Here is an 18,311-nt window from a genome sequence, read left to right as displayed (position 1 = left end):
ACAGATGCAGAGAATGGATTTGAGGACACCGGGATGGGGAAGGGTACGCTGGGATGAGTTGAGAAAGTGGCATGGACTTAGATACACTACCAAATGTAAAATAGATAGCTAGTGGGAAGCAGCTGTATAGCACAGGGAGATCAGCTCAGTGCTTTGTGACCACCTAGAAGGGAGGGATAGGGAGGGTGGGAGGGAGACCCAAGAGGGAGGAGATATGGGGATTATGTATACATATAGCTGATTCACTTTGTTATACAGCAGAAACTGCCGCAACACTGTAAAGCAATTATACTCCAATAAAGATGTTAAAAAAATAAATTTCTGGGTATATAGTAGCCACATTTATTATTGTATGATTCACAGAGATTCAGGAAAAAATTACATCCACAATATCTACCGTTCTAGATGAAATTGCTTTAGAATAGAAGCCTAAATATATTACATTTTAATTTCTTGAAACCTATTATAGCATTCCACTTATTTTATGTGTATTTTGTCTGAAAATTGATTTTATTTTTATATGTCAACTAAATTAGATGTCAACTAAATTAACTGAAGCATGAAATATGCCAGCAAGATATATTTACAAATACACATGGCAAAATGCTATGCAAGTAACAGGAATCTGATTTAAACTCACAAGCACAAAAAGTCCCCTTGCAACAGTGACCAACTCATCCCTAATCCTCTTCGTTGTTGTAGGTGATTTGTGCACGACAAGCCTGTTTACAGTGACCAATGTCATGAGCAAGGTTGCCAGAAGGTTTTTGTCATTTTAGTTCACAGCTGGTGTGATTCCTCTTAAGGTTCTCATCTGCATCAGAAAGCTTGGGTTGTTTAATTTCTACCAGGTGAGTGGACAGTCTCTCCCCAGACATCACATCCGTGGACCCTAATTCTAACCCTAAGGTTAAGGTTGGCTCACCACCTCTGTGGAGATGACTCCCACACCTAAGTCTGCTGCAGCCCTGACCTCTTTTTACTGCTCAAGTGGTATATCCTCCTGCCTGCTGAGGACCGTCCTAGGTGCCCCAAAGGTACCTCAAACCTGTATGTCCCAGAGCCAACTCATGACCTACCCCTCCAACTTCACCTTCTTTCAGTGTTCCCAGATCGTCCACCCTATTTATCTGACCAATTTCCCCTGATATGTATTTCCCACTTGCCCCTAATCCAATCCCCCCAGAGTCCTGGCCATTTTACTTTCTAAATCTCCCTGGAGCCTGTCTGCCATTCTCCATCTCCATCACTATCCCACTGGTCCAAAGAACCATTATGTCTAGCCAGGACCAATTCAAGATGGTGTAGCCTTGTTTACCCTGATCCTGTGACCCTTTGCTCAAAGCCTTTCACTGAGGATGCTGAGAAATTCCTTAACAAGGTCACGGAGACCTCCCCTGGTCAGTGCACACCTGCCTCTCCAGCCCCGCCTCCCAGCTCAAGCTCCTGTGGCTCCCATCCCAGCCTTACCACCGTGTTCCCCTGCCTCACAATGGCTGTGCCTCTCTCTGTTGATACCAGGACTTCACCTATGCTTTTCCCTCTGCCTGGAATTCTCTTCTCTGCCCTTTTTGCCTAGTTACCTCCTCCCTGACTTTACTGACTGGGTCAAGTCATAGTTGCAAGTTCACAATTCTGAGGGGGAACTTACTTGACAGCTTCTGCATATGCCCCCGCTAAACTGTTTCCCCTCACCTTTGTGTTCCCAGCACCCAGCATACCACCTGTACATGGAAACATGGAATAATTCACTCAAATCAGAGTCAGAGGGGTGCCTGCTCTGGCTTTCCTCTGGCCACCCCTGCCCTAAGCCCCCTGTAACACACAGGGAGACAGGCCCACCTGGAGCTCCTGAGAGCCTTCCCTAATGGCTCCAAGCCTGCTTCAGGGCCCACACAGTGTGCTTCCCAGGCCTGACCCCCAGAGGACCTGGTGTTTGTACCCTATGCCCAAGGGGTGGCCAGGGGGCACCTGTTAGAAGGGTCAGAGGATAGAACGTTTTAATAGTCTCCAAGGGGTGGCTGCGATGAAGGTGTACCAGCCAAGGAAGGAGGATAGGATATATTTTATTTAATAATTTGTTGGCTTAATATATAACTTAGATATTTAGCCATATGCTCTGCAGACTCCATTTACAGTCTTCCCCAGGCCCTGCAAAAAAAAAAGCAAACAAAACAAAAATAAAAAAACAAGCACAGGCTTGGTTTCATGCATATCTGAGAATAAACTTTCCCTCTCATTCAATATAGAGATGATCCCCTGTATCCCATCTGCAATCTGAGCTCAAAGGAGGATTGACTCTTAAAGTCAGCAGAGATAGAAATATTAACGCCAAAACTCGATAAGCACAATGAATGGGGCGGGGAGGGGGGCGGGGTGAATTACTGAAGTCATTCAGTATCAAAAACATGTTCCCAAATCGTCATATGACACAAAAACATTAAAAATTATGTTCTTTGGATAGTGGGACGATGCATTTTCTTGCCTTTTTGCGTTTTGCTACGTTTGAATTTTCCAACATAAACGGGCCCACATTTGTAATGAAAACCTTATTCTTTTGAAAAATCAAGTTACTGTTCTGTTTCATTTACAAAACACGAACGTTTTGCCAAAGCTCACCATCTTCTTTGCCCTCCCTTACATGGAAGCAATGCTAGGAATTTTCTGTCCATGTATTTTTTCACTGGCAGAGACAAAAAAACCATATTTTCTCAGAACTCAGCAGCAAAAGACTACAGTTATACTTACATTTTATGTAGTGGGGAATCACAATAAGTCTCATTTATAGGTTTAAAAAATGCATCGCCTGGCTAGTGGAAGCTGGGTCCACTTTATTTCAGGCAGCTACCTGAGTTTTCTTATACCACCCCTGCTGCCTAACTTCCGTTAAGCCCACCTTGATTTCTTCCGGTTTCCTAAGTGTGGTCTGCAGTATGTTTTTCATAGCCATGCCCTAAAAATCCAGTTTTGGTTTTCCTTACTTAGAAATAAATATTATCTAGTTCTTAACCTAGGAAGAACCAATTGCCCTCCTCCCCCCACCACCCCTCCTTCCCCCATTCCTCCCACCAAGCCCCTTGCACCTTGTGTTCCAGCCAACTGGGGCACTCCCACAGCTCCCTCAGCTATTCCCACCTCCACGTTTTGGCAAGTGTTTTTCCTTCACTGTCCCACCCCACACTCAACCTTCCAAGTCCCTCCTCAACACCTCAGGCTCCACGGGCCTTGCTGACCTCCCTGAACCCTCACCCCTCCCAGCCCAGTGTGTCTATCTCAACCTGGAATGTCCCCCGCACCTGGTCTTTTCCCTTTCTCAGTGGTTACATCCGCCTTCTATTGCTGACTACTTGCTACAGCCCTTGTCCTCTTCCCAGAACTAGATCATATGCCCTTGAGGTTAGGAACCCTGTTCTGCCGACATCCTTAACCCAGCACTGTGCCTAGGACCAGACGTGTGTCTTTGGGTGGAACTGAATTAAGCCTAGGTCGTTTGGCCAGTCTCAATATTTCTCCCTTGAGAAATGTGTCTGCTTAGGGCTCCCTTGAGAAAGGTGTCTTTTCATAGACAATCCAGGAGACTGACTTAAGACAGTGATTGACAGAAGAAAATGGCCAGAAAAATGCAACAGGGAGCATTAAATTAAAAATAGTTAAGGAGGGCTTCCCTGGTGGCTCAGTGGTTAAGAATCCATCTGCCAATGCAGGGTACACGGGTTCCAGCCCTGGTCCGGGAAGATCCCACATGCCACGGAGCAACTAGGCCTGTGTGCCACGACTACTGAAGCCTGTGCTCTGAAGACCATGAGCTACAACTACTGAGCCCATGTGCCACAACTACTGAAGCCTGTGCACCTAGAGCCCGTGCTCTGCAACAAGAGAAGCCACGGCAATGAGAAGCCTGCACACCGTATCGAAGAGTAGCTCCGGCTCACCGCAACTAGAGAAAGCCCGCGTGCAGCAACAAAGACCCAACGCATCCAAAAATAAACAAATAAATTTATTTTTAAAAAAGTATGAGGTGGGCTTCCCTGGTGGCGCAGTGGTTGAGAGTCCGCCTGCCGATGCAGGGGACACGGGTTCGTGCCCCGGTCTGGGAAGATCCCACATGCCGCAGAGCGGCTAGGCCCGTGAGCCATGGCTGCTGAGCCTGCGCATCCGGAGCCTGTGCTCTGCAAGGGGAGAGGCCACAACAGTGAGAGGCCCGCCTACCGCAAAAAAAAAAAAAAAAAAAAAAAGTATGAGGTAATTTCAATAATCATCTGAGGAAGGGGAGGGTGTGTGGAAGGAGATTGGATGGTGTTGGTCATTTTTCAAGGTGGATAATGGTGATGGGTACATGGGGGTTCATTTTACTGTTCTCTCTGCTTAGGTATATATTTGAGATTTTTGTGATGAAAAGATTTGAAGAAGGAGGCAAAGGAGGAGGAGAAGCAGCAGCTGATTTGCAGATTCAGAAGGGACCCTGGGCAGAGGAAAAAGAGAAGGGCTTGGCATCTGGGTCTCTCCCTTTGGGAACCATCTCTCCTGGTAGCAGCACTCCTGCTCTCCAAGCACCTCTCCTCCTGCATCTATACACACCGCCCCACCACTCATTTATATGGCCCCCCACGCTCAGACCTTTGACCTGAGTAACACCATCCCAGGCTCTGTCTCTTGGGTAATGCCCCATGTTCTAGAACATTCCCAGAGGGGCATGGGAGCCCCTCCAAGCCAGGCCCTACTTTGACTAATACAGTTGGCAAACCCTCATCCATGTGTGTGATGTCACACACTGAGAACTTCTGGGGCAGAAAGTCCTTGATGCTTCTTAAATCATACCAAGCAGGGCCCCTGCAAGAAAGGATCTGCCACGGGTCAAAGGAGCCATCATGATGGACGTTTCTCCACTCCGGCAGCTAGTAGAGAACTGAGCACCGTCCGCCCAGAATGGCTCCTTTCTAAATGACCCCTCAGCAGCTCTTCCCCATGGCTGTGATTCTCCCATGAGTCACTGAAGTCAGATAATACACATTCACTGCAGCCAAGATGCACAAAGCACTGTCCTGAGTTCACACTCAGGTCTTTCCAAAACAATTCATGACATCCACAGCGATCATGTCCAACCAGTTTTAGGGATAAACAAGCAGGAGACCCTCCAACATGAGAGCTCACTCTTATGCAGTCCCTTTCCCACTTCCAGACCATTAAAGGAGAGAGATTTGTAATGTAGATGAGGCCAGTCCTTTTGCACAATGTTGACAGACACGAGGAAGATTCCAGAGAGAAATGCCACAGCAGCAAATGAATATAAAGGATGCTTTTTCACTCTGTGCTTATAAAATGCCTTTTGTACCTGAATCTCAAAGCGCTCCAGGAAGCAAGTCTTTGGCACTTCCACTCAGGGTAACTGTGAATGGTCAGATCTTCTCAAGTCATTTGTGATAAGAAAGAACAAAAGTCCGGACACTTTTAAAATGCAATAGTCTTGCCTTCTGGGTAGTAAACAAAAGCGTGCAGATGGATCATGACATCTGTGGATTCTGGCTTCATTTCCTGGAGAGAACAAAATGTAAATAAATATGTAAAGAATTGTCCTATGTGGATAACACTCGTGGTCCATCCAGTAGTTACCATTCTGTCCAACATGCTCCTGCAGTGGATTCCATTCCTGGGTGCAGCCTTGTGACTGCATTACACTGACAAGGTGAAATAGATCTCTTCAATGCCCACAGGAAGACAAATATAGAAATGTTTAGTAAAAAGGTCCAGTTCTGACACCGGACACTTTTGCACTAAGTGATGCCTTCCTTTTGTTCTCTCCACTGGAAGCTTCCTTGGAAATGCTCAATGGCTAAATGATTCATTAGGGTCTGGAAAGGCCAAGCCCTTAACTGGAAAGGCAGAGGCCTGCCTGAGGGATTGATCTGAAGGTTCATTTGAGAATTCTTTCCTTCTCACCCTTAGCCTAAGGTGTGTGCCCAGCACGAATCACCACTAGTGCTCCAGCCCCCAATGAGGTGCCTGGAGAGCAGTCGTGAGTGAGTTTGGAACTGTTGCTGGGATTCCTTTAGGGTAATAATCAGCTTCGGAGGATAAAACTCACAAAGACTCTAAGGACGTTTCTGCTGGGAAAGTTAACACCCAGCAGAGACAACCTGCCCCTACGACCACCAGTGTTGGATTCTGAAAGTCAAGGCTAATAGCTTGCAAAAGAATTTGAGTTCATCGTGTATCTAGAAAAGTATCTGCATTGAGTTCAAATGCAGTTGAAATGATTTCCAAATAGTTTCAATTATTTTGCTTAAATGCTATTAGTCTATAGAACAATTAAATAATTATCAAGAATAATTATGTAAGGTATCCTGTAATTGTAACTGAGTGTTCCTTGCCATTACACTGGTAAATTGCACATCAAGGTTTGCATTATCTTATACTCTAAAATTTTTCTACTCTGGTCAAATTAAAGTGTCAAGGAAAATATAGATTATTAATTTACTAACTGTTCTTGACCTAAAGAGTAGCTAGCATGTGGTTTTTGGTTCCAAAAGCAGTGGTCTATAAACTCTTATCTTATACTATTAGTTGAAAAAAATTCTGAACATGTAGCCCCAATATATGCATCTTAATTTATTTGTAAATAATACACTAGCAGTAATACATTAGCATAAAAACACAAAAGTAGAAAATGCTTAAAGTCTAAAACAATATTTTAAATATTTTAATTTTATTTATTGATTGCAAACTAGTTCTGCTCTCCCTAGCATTTTTTTAAAGAGAGTAAAGTGGTCAAATAGGTTTATTTTTGTGACTCTTGACTGAAAACTCTGTGATATAACAATTTGAAGTGCGCTTCTAAGTTCCGTTTATTTTAAAACTTGGTTTTAATGGCTGTCATTGCTTAAAATATCTCAAAAGATAAGTAAACTAACTAGGAAGAATCACACCGCTTACCAAGTCAAACTGCTCATTGCAATTGTTTCAATTGTTTCCACAAATCATGCAAAGGTTTTAAATGAAATTTGGCTAAATTTCCATCTGCTCTGAAGTCCACCAATCCTCCTTTTACAAACCAATTAAATGGTGTCAAGGAATAATTCAGAGATGCTTAGCTAGTTGTTTTATATGCAATTCATTTACTTGTACATGAGGAAGAAAGGTCAATTGACTGTTGTCATGGAACACAATTAAAAACAGGATGTAGAGAGGAGAGAGGAAAAACCCTGCTGGCAGCTGGGAATGGTGAATCTTACACACACATTTTAGGGGTAAACAAATCAGTTGGAGGCTGACAAAGAGATCAGTCTGGAAAGATTTGCAAACCTCTATTTTCAAAAATGCTCTCTCCATAGGATTCAGTTCTTTTGAAAACCAATGAGTTTCTCACTCATTGTTAAAAACATCACCGTTATCATGAAGGAACAGATTAAGTCTGTTTATTTTTGTGAAACTCTCTCCTACACCATCCTGATGACAGCTACTTGTCATCACAGAAAAGATGAGTAAATGTGGAATACTTTCTGTAAAACAAAATATAGTAACTCATTTTTTAAGCTTGACAATTCTTTCAAGTGCTTTGTCACAAGATGATCTGTGAACTGTGTGGTACATGAGATTTTCAAGGTCACCCCTCATCTTATTACAAAACTCTGAAAAGATTCTTCTAAAGGCCTTTTTTTTTTTTAAAGTCTTTATTGAATTTGTTACAATATTGCTTCTGTTTTACATTTTGGTTTTTTTTGGCTGTGAGACATGTGGGATCTCAGCTCCCCAACCAGGTATCGAACCCACACCCCCTGCATTGGAAGGCAAAGTCTTAATCACTGGACCGCCAGTGAAGTCCCTAAAGGCCTTGTTTTGTCATATTTTACCCTGTGGATGGCATCTGGTGGCCCATCCAAGCCACCATATGCCGTGGTAGACTGCATAATGGTCCACAGACACCCAATGTCCTTCTGTAGGGAATCATTAGTCTTCACCACCACCTGGATGCTAAGCTTGGCCATGTGTATCATTTTGGCCAAAAAAAGTGAGAGGCAGCGTGTTTGTCACTTCTGAGCCAGAGATTTAGGAGCTAGTTTATGGTTCACCAATCTCTTTGTTGCCCCACCACCCCTACTAGTTCCAGATGCAGGTTGCTTCATCAACCTGGGTTCTGGAGTAAAAATTACCTGGACCAGTGAAAGTCTGTCCCAAATGTCACAGGTGACATACTGCTACTAAATATTTGGAAATTCTTACCCCCAATTTTTTCTGTTTATCTTAAATTTATTTTACTTGACGTCCCTGGTTTAAGTCCCTGACATCTGGGGATCATTTGTTTTGGCTGCATAACCCAGTCATACTGGACTGATACACCAGCTGACCACAGCCCAGGGAAGGACACCTGTGTCAACCTGTATGTTAGGCATTAGTAAGGCTTAATTTTGCCTTTACTTTCCAGATTAAAAAAAAAAACAAAAAACAGAAGCCACAGTTCTTCCTGCACCCCAGGGCTTAATTTTGCCTTTACTTTCCAGATTAAAAAAAAAAAAACAAAAAACAGAAGCCACAGTTCTTCCTGCACCCCAGGGGATAATCCTTGGAGATCACTGTTCTAAGTTGTGGTCTGCAGGCCAAGGTGGTCAGACACGAGGAACTCACTCAAAACGTCGATTCCCCAGCACTGGCCTAGCAATACTGACTTAGCACCTGGAGGTGGTTAGAGGATTTGCTCGCTTAACAAGTTCCTCAGGTGATTCGGAAGCAAATTAAAGTTCCACTGGCCAGTGTTTGCAATTTGACTGTTTTAAAGACTAAGTGGGGCTTCCCTGGTGGCGCAGTGGTTGAGAGTCCGCCTGCCGATGCAGGGGACACAGGTTCGTGCCCCGGTCTGGGAAGATCCCACATGCCGCGGAGCAGCTGGGCCCGTGAGCCATGGCCACTGAGCCTGCGCATCCAGAGCCTGTGCTCCGCAACGGGAGAGGGCACAGCAGTGAGAGGCCCGCGTACCGCAAAAAAAAAAAAAAAAAAGACTAAGTGTACTTACTAGTACTCCGGGACCTGGGTACCAGTCCTGCCTTTGCTGTTTAAACTACGTTTTCACGATATTCAACAGGTCAATTCTATCCTCCTTTCTGGACTGCACTGCTCTCATCTAAAGGGGGACAGGATTGGCTCAGATAATCTCAAATCTCTCTTCCAGCTCAAAGTCCAGGACCAGGAATCAGAAAACCAGGGACTTTCAGTGACCAGCAGGCAGAGTACACAAGCGAGGCTGAGGAGGTATAAGACACTAGGTCATGGAGGGGACAGTGGCAAACAGACTGAAGGGCCCAAGCCTCAGTCTAAGCACTTCCTGAAGTTTCCCTCTCTGCAGGCAGGGCTGTTCGGGAATTCCAAGGGCCCTAAGCATATCTGCCTTACATGCAACTGTAAAAGTTTTAGAAAAGATTTCTCATTTTGCTTTGGAAAGTACTGTGTGCTACGAGTAACTAAATGAATTTTTGATTGGCATTTCTCTGAAATCATCTTGGGTGCTGGATTTTTGTAAGCAGAGAAAATCTAACATACAAGTTGTTTTAGAATGGAACAAACTGTGTGAATACTTTAATAATTAATGACATTGACACTGCAAATTTTGTAGCTACTTCATTAAACATTTTAGCTTTCATTTTGCAAGATTAAAAATGTTTATCTTGGAGCCAACATTGTTTTTATGTCTCGAACATTTTGATAAGCATTTTAAAAGCCTGTTGGCACCAGTCATTTTACCTGCATTAGCCTAACAGTTCTGTGGGCTGGTGCTGCTCTGGCGTTGGTAAAACAGATGATCAGATAGAACATTAGCCCTTGAGGAGCTCACAGTCAGCAAGGGAGGCAGATACAAGTAAGTAACTTTTCTATAAGGGGACAAGTGCAGGAAAAAGCTACGTACAAGTTTTGGGAACAAAGAAAGGGACCCTATAGGGTAAGGAGAGGGAGGTGTCAGGAGAGACTTTTTAGGGATGACACCTGTGACGGATGAGCCTCTAGGAATGAGCCGGGTGAGGAAGGGAAAGGTATTCTAGGCAAAGGAAAAGCACCAGCAGACACACGTTACGGGACAACTTGTGGAAGCAGCAAACTATAAGCAGTTCATTCATTCAGCAAACATCTCTTTAGTGGTGATGGCATCAGGCACTGGGGAGACAGGTAAACATGTGAGAGCACTGATTGGTTACAAGATCCAGGATAACTGCCCCTGCAGGGCAGAGCAGGCCACAGATGATGAAGTACACATTGACGGGGGCTGGGAGCTGGGGGGCAGGGAAGGAGGGGAAGGCAGACACTGGGAAAATATAAAAATGAACATAAGTAAGTGTCTTAAAATGTGAAGTTCTGGAAGTAATGACCCATGTTTTCCCACATTATATTTCAATCAAAGACATTAAAAACAATGATATTAACTTAAACCCACAGCACATGAACGATTTTGAAGAGGGAAAAGAAAAAAATTAATAAGCACTTAGAGCTAGAAGAATGTGTAAACTTTATGTAATTCAGATGTGCTCAGTTTCTCCTGCCATCAGGGATCATCCTCCTTCACCACCTAAATCTCTCTAGTCCTGCCCTGTGAGAGGCCCCAGGATATCTAGTCCCTCCTCAGGTTTCCTTCCACAAACAGTTCCTGGGCGTCCCTGGTTCCCCCAGCCCAATGCCCGCTCTCAAAGTCCCCTCTGCCGCTGACCTCTCTTTTCCTGTGCTGCGTTCCTGGTTCTCTGTGTTTCATTCTTCTCGCTGCCTTTTCACAGGCTGTTTCCAGCACATTTTCTCCCTAAGCATTATCAACAAGGGTTCAGGAACTTACTTCTCAAGAGGCCTACAGTATATGTGAGTCCTGAAGAAAGAATCAGTGCTACGTCAGGAAATCCCTTCTTGCAAACACAGAATTATACAATGAAACAACAGAACTCAAAGATCATTAGAGGGCTTCCCTGGTGGCGCAGTGGTTGAGAGACCGCCTGCCGATGTTGGGGGCACGGGTTCATGCCCCGGTCCGGAGGATCCCGCATGCTGTGGAGCGGCTGGGCCCGTGAGCCATGGCCGCTGGGCCTGCGCGTCCAGAGCCTGTGATCTGCAACAGGAGAGGCCACATCAGTGAGAGGCCTGTGTACCGGAAAAAAAAAAAAAAAAAAAAAAAGATCATTAGAAGCTAAATTATATATGTATAAAAGCTTAATAAAATGACATTTTACTCTAAAATAATGCATAATCAGAAAGAAAAATAGGAAAATGAAGATTTAAAGAATAAATTTTAAATCATTTCATTTTACCCCATAGAGATATGTTTTTATGTACATTGACACAGAAATAAACAAGTCTGTGAAATTAAGACCTTATCACAGGTTTGCTTTAAATTTTTTTTTTAATCACAACATCGCGCACGATCTTACAGTACAGGTACACTTATATTAACATACAATGTGCAATTTAAATGTTCTTGAATATTCTTGAAAAACAATTTATTGATAATAGTTGCATAAGTTAATGGTATTATGTACCAAAAGTAGACTTAACCATCCTCCTAATGTCCTTAGACCTTTAAGTTGTGTTCAACTTTTTACTATAATGTAAAATAATAATGTTACTTGCAAAAAACGAAAAAAGAATTGACTGCAAAATACAAACAGAAATTATAGATATCAAAACCAATACATGTTGATTTAAGTTCTACAAAATATACTATGATATTAAATTCACTGTTAAATATAAATCATAAAATGTTTTGTTACAATTGAAAACAATTTGTAAATTGAGTTTGCTAACAGTTACAAGGACTTCTAAATCTGCAGATAATTAGTGTTATTATCAGCACCTGATGTAAATTACAAATTGAGATAGCCAAATAATTGCAAAAGCAAAACTAATTTTTCAAGAAACTTTCAATATTTTACTGCAAAACAAAAGTTTTATGAAGGCTGTGGCTGCATGTAACGATACGATACTGGGTTTCGGCTCAGAGGATAAGAGAGCCTAGCATCTTCGAAGCTTTAAACCGGCCTTGGCTATTTCTCTGCCTCCTTGCTACTCAAAGCACTGGCATCATCTCCTGGGGGTCTGGTAGAGATGCAGAATCTCAGGCCCCTCTCAGACCAACTGAATCAAAATCTGCATGTCAACTAGATCCCCAGGTGTTTCCTGAGCCCTTTAACGCTCGAGAAGTCCCTGGACCACCGGAATGCCCTTTGCTAGTTCCCTGGGGCCCGACAAATACGGGGCTCTCCGCAGATGCTCCAGGCGTCACTAAGCAGCAAACTCGGCACCTCTGGGGGTGCCGTCTCCTCTGAAATCCTTCCCTTCAGCAAAGGCGGAGGGCCTCCTCTCCCCGTGGAGCCCCGCCGCTCCTACACTCGGGACCGCGAGGCCCACGCACGCACTGCGATGAGCGGACAGGACGCCGAGGCCGGGCTGGGTTGAGTCTGGACGGCCCCTCACCTGGGCATGTCTTTCCTTTCCTGGGCCTGGGAGCCCGACTGCAAACCGAGGGGGCACTGAAAGCTGGGGCGGGAAGAGTGCTGACCCTTCACTACTTCACGTTACGGGAGCCGCTGGTTACACCTACAGCCGCTCTTCCCCGCCCACGCAGAGAGGACCTCGGCGACTTTGACTCCGCCCAAAGCCCAAGTCCCGAGGACTGTTGGCCAACAAAGACCGGCGTGCAAGGGGTGGAGCCTGGGAGTCAGATAACGCGAGAGGTAGTTTCCCGCAGAAACTCTGGCAGACATCGGCGCACGACAGTTCCTGCCCCCGCCGCGAAGCTGGTATCTACCGGGGGAGGCGGGGCCGGGCCTCTGGAGCAAAAGTCGCGAGATTTGAACGCGTTCGCGCCAGTTCTTCCTGTCAGAGGCCGGAAGTGCGGGGCGTATCTGGCGCCTGCTCTGCTGGGCAGCAGCGCCTGTGGGCCCGGCAACTTGTCACGGCTTCTCGGGTCGAGCCTCGCCTTGCCTCGCCTCGCCCCGCCTCGCCTGGACCGAGGTGATGGGGGACTCTAAGGAGGCCGGGACCGAGGCTCCGCCGGCCGGCACCGCTGCTCGGGGAAGGCTCAGCCTCTTGTCCCAAGGAGAGTCCGAGGAACCTTCTGCACAGGTGAGTCCGCGGTGGGGCGGGACCTGCAGGGCTCCGTGGGCTGCGGGCCCGCTCGGCCCGGGAGGGATGTCACGGTTCCCGGCGGCTTCTGCCGCCTTCTCCACGCCTCCCCGACGGCCTCCAAACGGAGTGGAAGTCCGTGTGCCTGTCGGTGAGTACTCAGGCATTTACTTTTAGGTCATTCGTATCAAAAGCAGTCCTGGCTTCTCAGTCGATGGTAACCGACAGGTGAGTTAGACACGACCTTCGCTCTCAAGAGGCGTACGTGTAAATATGTGGTTCCCAAGTTGGCACAGCCTTGCAGAGCTGAAGGGAGAAGAAAGCGAGCTCACCGAGATGGCACTGAGCTAATTAATGTTAGAAGGGCGCAAAGTGTTTGCCAGGCCGAAGCGGGGCTGCGTGAAGGAAGGTTGGAAGAGTTAACTTAGACCCTGAGCTTTCTTGGTGTGCGAGTGAAATCTGTGCGCACCCCCGAGGGACTTGCTATGAAGTTAGACATTCAGAATACTTGTGTCATAAACTGACTAATCAGTTACTAAACGCTCACTTAAAAACAACAAACGCCCAGCTATCTCACCACAAACTACTTTCTAAATGATGTATGTTATTGACCTTGAAATACATCTTTAATATTGAGCAGAGGTTTTATTAAATTTTGTATTTAGTTAACGTGCTACTCTTGACTCCTTGGTTTCTGCTTCTGCACTTTCTTATGAATGTTTTAAAAGATAGTTCGGTTGGCCTGTTTCCTAGCTAATAACCGTACCCATCACACTCCTTGGCTCATCTTTTTTTCTTTGAAAGTATGTGAAAAAGAGCTAAGTAAATGGTACACATTTTTTTTTTAAGAAGGTCATTTTTTTTTGATGTTGGGGGTAGGAGTTTATTAATTTATTTTTTTGCTGTGTTGGGTCTTCGTTTCTGTGCGAGGGCTTTCTCTAGTTGTGGCAAGCGGGGGCCACTCTTCATCGTGGTGCGCGGGCCTCTATTGCGGCCTTTCTTGTCGCGGAGCACAGGCTCCAGACGCGCAGGCTCAGTAGTTGTGGCTCACGGGCCCAGCCGCTCTGCGGCATGTGGGATCCTTCCAGACCAGGGCTCGAACCCGTGTCCCCTGCATCAGCAGGCAGGTTCTCAACCACTGCGCCACCAGGGAAGCCCTAAATGGTACACATTTACGCTCACACTTACTAACTGCTGTTAGTAACATGTAGTATGCGTTCTTGTAAGCCTGATGTGGTAGGGTTTTTATTATTATTATTAAGGTGGTTTTTTTAAATTCCTAGTAGTGTATATTAGAATTTCATTTAATGTTTTAATCAGGGATCAGCGTTATTTCTTGGAGGCAATGAAGTGAAGAGCCGAGCTGTGGTGAAATACTCGTCTGCCCCACCTCGGACAGCGTTTGCACGCCTCCAGGAGAAAACAGACTTGAAACTCCCACCTGCCAACTGGTTACGAGAGAGTGCCAAACTAGGACCAGCAGGAACTACCATTCTTGGCAACAGTAGGAAAAGCAAACCGTTTTCCAGGTAAATATTAACTGAAGGCATTTTTACCTGTCCCTCAACCTTCCACCTTAAAACCCTTAATACTCACTGTTCAGTTTAATTTGTCATGTTCATCAACGTGCCAAGATTTCGCTTTGGTAAAAGATTATATTTGACTTTCAATGTCCTTTATCCCCCTGATAATAGGACTCTGTTAAAATATGAAGATATCAATCGCGTATGCTTCTTTTAAGTCTGCAGCATGTTATTAACAAAGATGAGGTTTGACCACTAAAATTCCATCAGCTATTTTAATTTTAGCCAATTTACGTACTTTTTGAATATGTGAATGCGGAGAATCAGGGTGGCACATGATGAGGAAAGCCCTTAACACTGCCTAACCTGTCCTGTGGGATTTTTCATTAAATGGTGGTGGATTGTCTGGGCTGAAAAAGCAGTGATGTAAAAACACAGCATGTCGAGTGTTGTACACCCTTGACTTTGACACTTGCTGGTGGTATTTAAAGTTGAGAGAGTGACCTGGGTCTTACAGAGAAAAATGTACTGATGTCCATATTCTTGTAGACCATTTAATGTATGGGGTTCTCTTTTTTCCTCTCAGCGATTGAACCTAAAATATTTCTGCATAACATATAGCAAGAGCCATAAATACATTAGTACCTTATGTGCCAGTAGTTTGGAAATTATCCTAATGACTCAGAAGGTAAAAGTTATATTTGTAAAATGTTGCTTGTTTGTAGTATTATTTATACTAGCAAAAAAAAATTGGAAATAGTCTGCCTATCTTCTTTTAGAAGAATGGCTTAATAAATTATAGGTCAACAGAATTAAATGTTATAAAGTGATTTAAATGATAATTATATTGACTGTGTACAGACACTGTGCTGAGTACTTTATATGTTTATCTCATTTCATTCTCACAACAACCCTTTGAGTTTGGTACTGTTAACTAACTTTCCTGCGGAAAACTGAAGCTTGGAAAGGTTAAGTAACTTGCCTAGACCACATGGTAAATCATCAGCATGCTTTGAAGTGAGGCAGTCCTCACTAAGTATCTTGACTCTCTGCCACCTACTAACTGAAAAATGGTGACATCAGCTGCCTTTCAGGCTTGCAGATTATAGATGTGCCTCATGTGGTGCCTGTCACAAGTTGGGTGCTCAGTTAGCTGTTTTTTCTCTTTCTGGTTGAATTGGTTTCATGTGCATTTTTTTCTCATATATTTTTTAAAAGGGTAGTAGTGTATATCACTGGGAACATAATCCCAGAGACTAAAATTCTGATAAATGTTTCTGTTGCTATTTTTCTCATCTCCCCACCTAAAAAGAATAATAACTCTAACTGACTGTTTTCTATTGGATATTTTTTAGACTTCATGACTACAAAAATAAAAATAATTGTTAATTGTTTTTATTCTAAATATTTACTATTAATTGCTTCTATTACTATTCTGTTATTACTATTTTTTATCAAATCCAACATGCCATTGATTTTTAAGTCACCCCATTATTTTAATTTTTTTTAATTTATTTTTTCTTGAACTGTAGTTGATTTACAATGCTGTGTTAGTTTCTGGTGTACAGCAGAGTGATTCAGTTTTATACACACACACACACACACACACGTACATATTCTTTTTCATTGTGGTTTATCACAGGATATTGATTTAGTTCGTGTGCTCTACAGTAGGACCTTGTTGTTTATCCATTCTATATATAATAGGTTGCATCTGCTAATCCCAAACTCCCAATCTATTCCTCCCCCACCCCCCTCCCCCATGGGAACCACAAGTCTGTTTTCTAGGTCTGTTAAGTGACCCCATTATTTTATGTACCATTAAGAAGGAAAAACTAGCCAACTGTAATGGCGATAGGCATACTGATTTCGGAGGTGTTAGAATGTAAAAAATGTGTATCCAAGAAGCGATGAAATACAGTATTCTACTATAAACAATACCTGCACCACCCTGAACGTGATTTTTGTGGACTTTGTCTTCTCCTTCAGCTTTGGGATGGCATACGACTTTATTGATTCAGTGGGAAACGATGTGGATGTTGTCTCTGACTCTGAAGTAAGTGTCCTTATTGCAAATGTAGTTGGGATGTTTGTGCTGGGGATTTATAGCCTGCTTTGTCTGCAGTCTTGAAAAATTAGTGATGAAATAAGCTACAACTATCTGATTATTGAATACCTTTTTTATTAAAGTAACAGTGTCCACTGCATCTTTCCTCAAAGAGGAGGGAGCAACCCCCCAAATAGTGGCAGTGGTAATTAATATTAGTATTGATGGTTGTGTTTTAATGATAGCAGTTTTGATGAGAGCAATTATAATGTTGGGTTATGTAATGTTACTAGTTGAGAATTAGATGTGATACTTCTGGTAAAATCTGTTGATCCTTAGTTGGTCAGTTTTATCTGAGATGCTAAAAGCCTGGGTCAGTGCAACAGTGTGACCTGTACATACTTTATGAAATTCCATCGTGTACAAGTAAATCTTTGACTGTCATTTACATTAACACAGGGTGACCGGTAAAGTGTAGGTGATTCTGGTTCTAAACCTCTGTCTTCTATGTGTTTATAGGTAGCTCTTTGTGTAAAATACAGTTTTTATGACCTTAAGGAAATAAGGTTTATTATGCTTTAAAGTTGAGTGAAGTTAAAATTTGAAAGATTCCAGATCACACTACAAAGGTCTTTCTAAATTGTTTTTTCCTCTTGATTTTTTTCAAGAACATAAAAAAGCTCCTGAAGATCCCCTACAGCAAATCGCACGTGAGCATGGCAGTGCACCGCATAGGAAGGACTCTCTTATTAGACGAGTTAGATATTCAAGAACTCTTTATGAGATCATCTCAGGTAATACTTGAAAAATAACAAGAAAAGCACTATTTTAACAACTTAAGGGAACTAGAAATGTGATTTTGTTTCAAAGAAAGGCCAAAGTGGAAACATGGTTGAGTACTTCAACCAAGAAGTGAAAAGTTTCACTGAAGATAAAAAAGCTTTAATAAAGAAAAAACAGAAAAGAGAACGGTGAAGAAACTTACTTCATTGAAACCGACAGCCAGGATTCTTGCAAGGAAGAGGGTGAAGTGAATGAAGAAAGTTGTGAAAAATCTGAAATTTAAGGGACTGGTTAAATTTTTGAAAAATCCTTTGATGTCTCCATTAAAGACATTTTCATGAAACATGGCTGCCAGGAAATGTGAAAAATGTTTAAAAAATTATTCCTATGAATATATAGTTACATTAGAATTAATTGGTTCTCTTAAAGTAGAGCTTCTCAAACTGTATGTGGTAAATGACTATTCCCCCCATTATTTTGTAAAGTATAGTAATATAATAATATTGCAGTTTCTGAAAGCTTACTCTGTACTTCTGTATTTACCTTGTCATTACAAGTAGTTCATGGTTGCAAATAGTTCATGGTCTTGCCACTCCCATAGTCTACTCTTTAAAGAATATTCCTGCAGTGCTTTGATATAGGAAAATAAGTTATAGTGATTTAAATTGACATTTAAAATAAATGTTTTTCCATTTGAAAAGACCACAGTTCAGTTCAGTCTGTATATGTTAGCCACTGGGCAGGATCTTGAGAATCACGGTCCTTGCTTCCTAACAGCTTATAATTTGGGGGTTATAAACACACAGATAATTTTAATGCAGTGTGCATAGTGGGACTGATTCCAGGCACTGAAGAACATGTTATAGAGAAGAGTC

The 18,311-nt window shown here is 43.2% G+C and overlaps 1 protein-coding gene and 1 long non-coding RNA gene across 3 annotated transcripts in view; one reads left to right on the top strand and one right to left on the bottom strand.

The window, feature by feature from the left end:
- Window positions 1–1,983: 1,983 nt before the first annotated feature.
- On the bottom strand, window positions 1,984–11,126 carry LOC308619160. Its single transcript, XR_014016133.1, has 3 exons — window positions 10,805–11,126; window positions 5,333–5,532; window positions 1,984–2,151 (listed from the first exon to the last, which is right to left on the bottom strand). It is a non-coding gene; the product is annotated as an uncharacterized lncRNA (long non-coding RNA).
- Window positions 11,127–12,866: 1,740 nt separating this feature from the next.
- The window catches only part of EDRF1 (erythroid differentiation regulatory factor 1), a 40,617-nt gene continuing 35,172 nt past the window's right edge, over window positions 12,867–18,311 (top strand). For both annotated transcript variants that reach the window (XM_081236529.1, XM_081236528.1), the window contains exons 1-4: window positions 12,867–13,083; window positions 14,404–14,612; window positions 16,596–16,662; window positions 17,322–17,447. In XM_081236529.1, coding sequence (XP_081092655.1) covers window positions 12,976–13,083; window positions 14,404–14,612; window positions 16,596–16,662; window positions 17,322–17,447 — 510 coding nt within the window. In that variant the 5' untranslated portion in view covers window positions 12,867–12,975. The remainder of the gene's footprint in view (window positions 13,084–14,403; window positions 14,613–16,595; window positions 16,663–17,321; window positions 17,448–18,311) is intronic.

The sequence above is a fragment of the Mesoplodon bidens genome (genome assembly GCF_964165515.1).
Source record: "Mesoplodon bidens genome assembly, chromosome: 1".
Lineage (NCBI taxonomy): Eukaryota > Metazoa > Chordata > Mammalia > Artiodactyla > Ziphiidae > Mesoplodon > Mesoplodon bidens.
The sequence above is the reverse complement of the archived record's forward strand: the minus strand, read 5'-3'. Positions and strand labels throughout refer to the sequence as shown.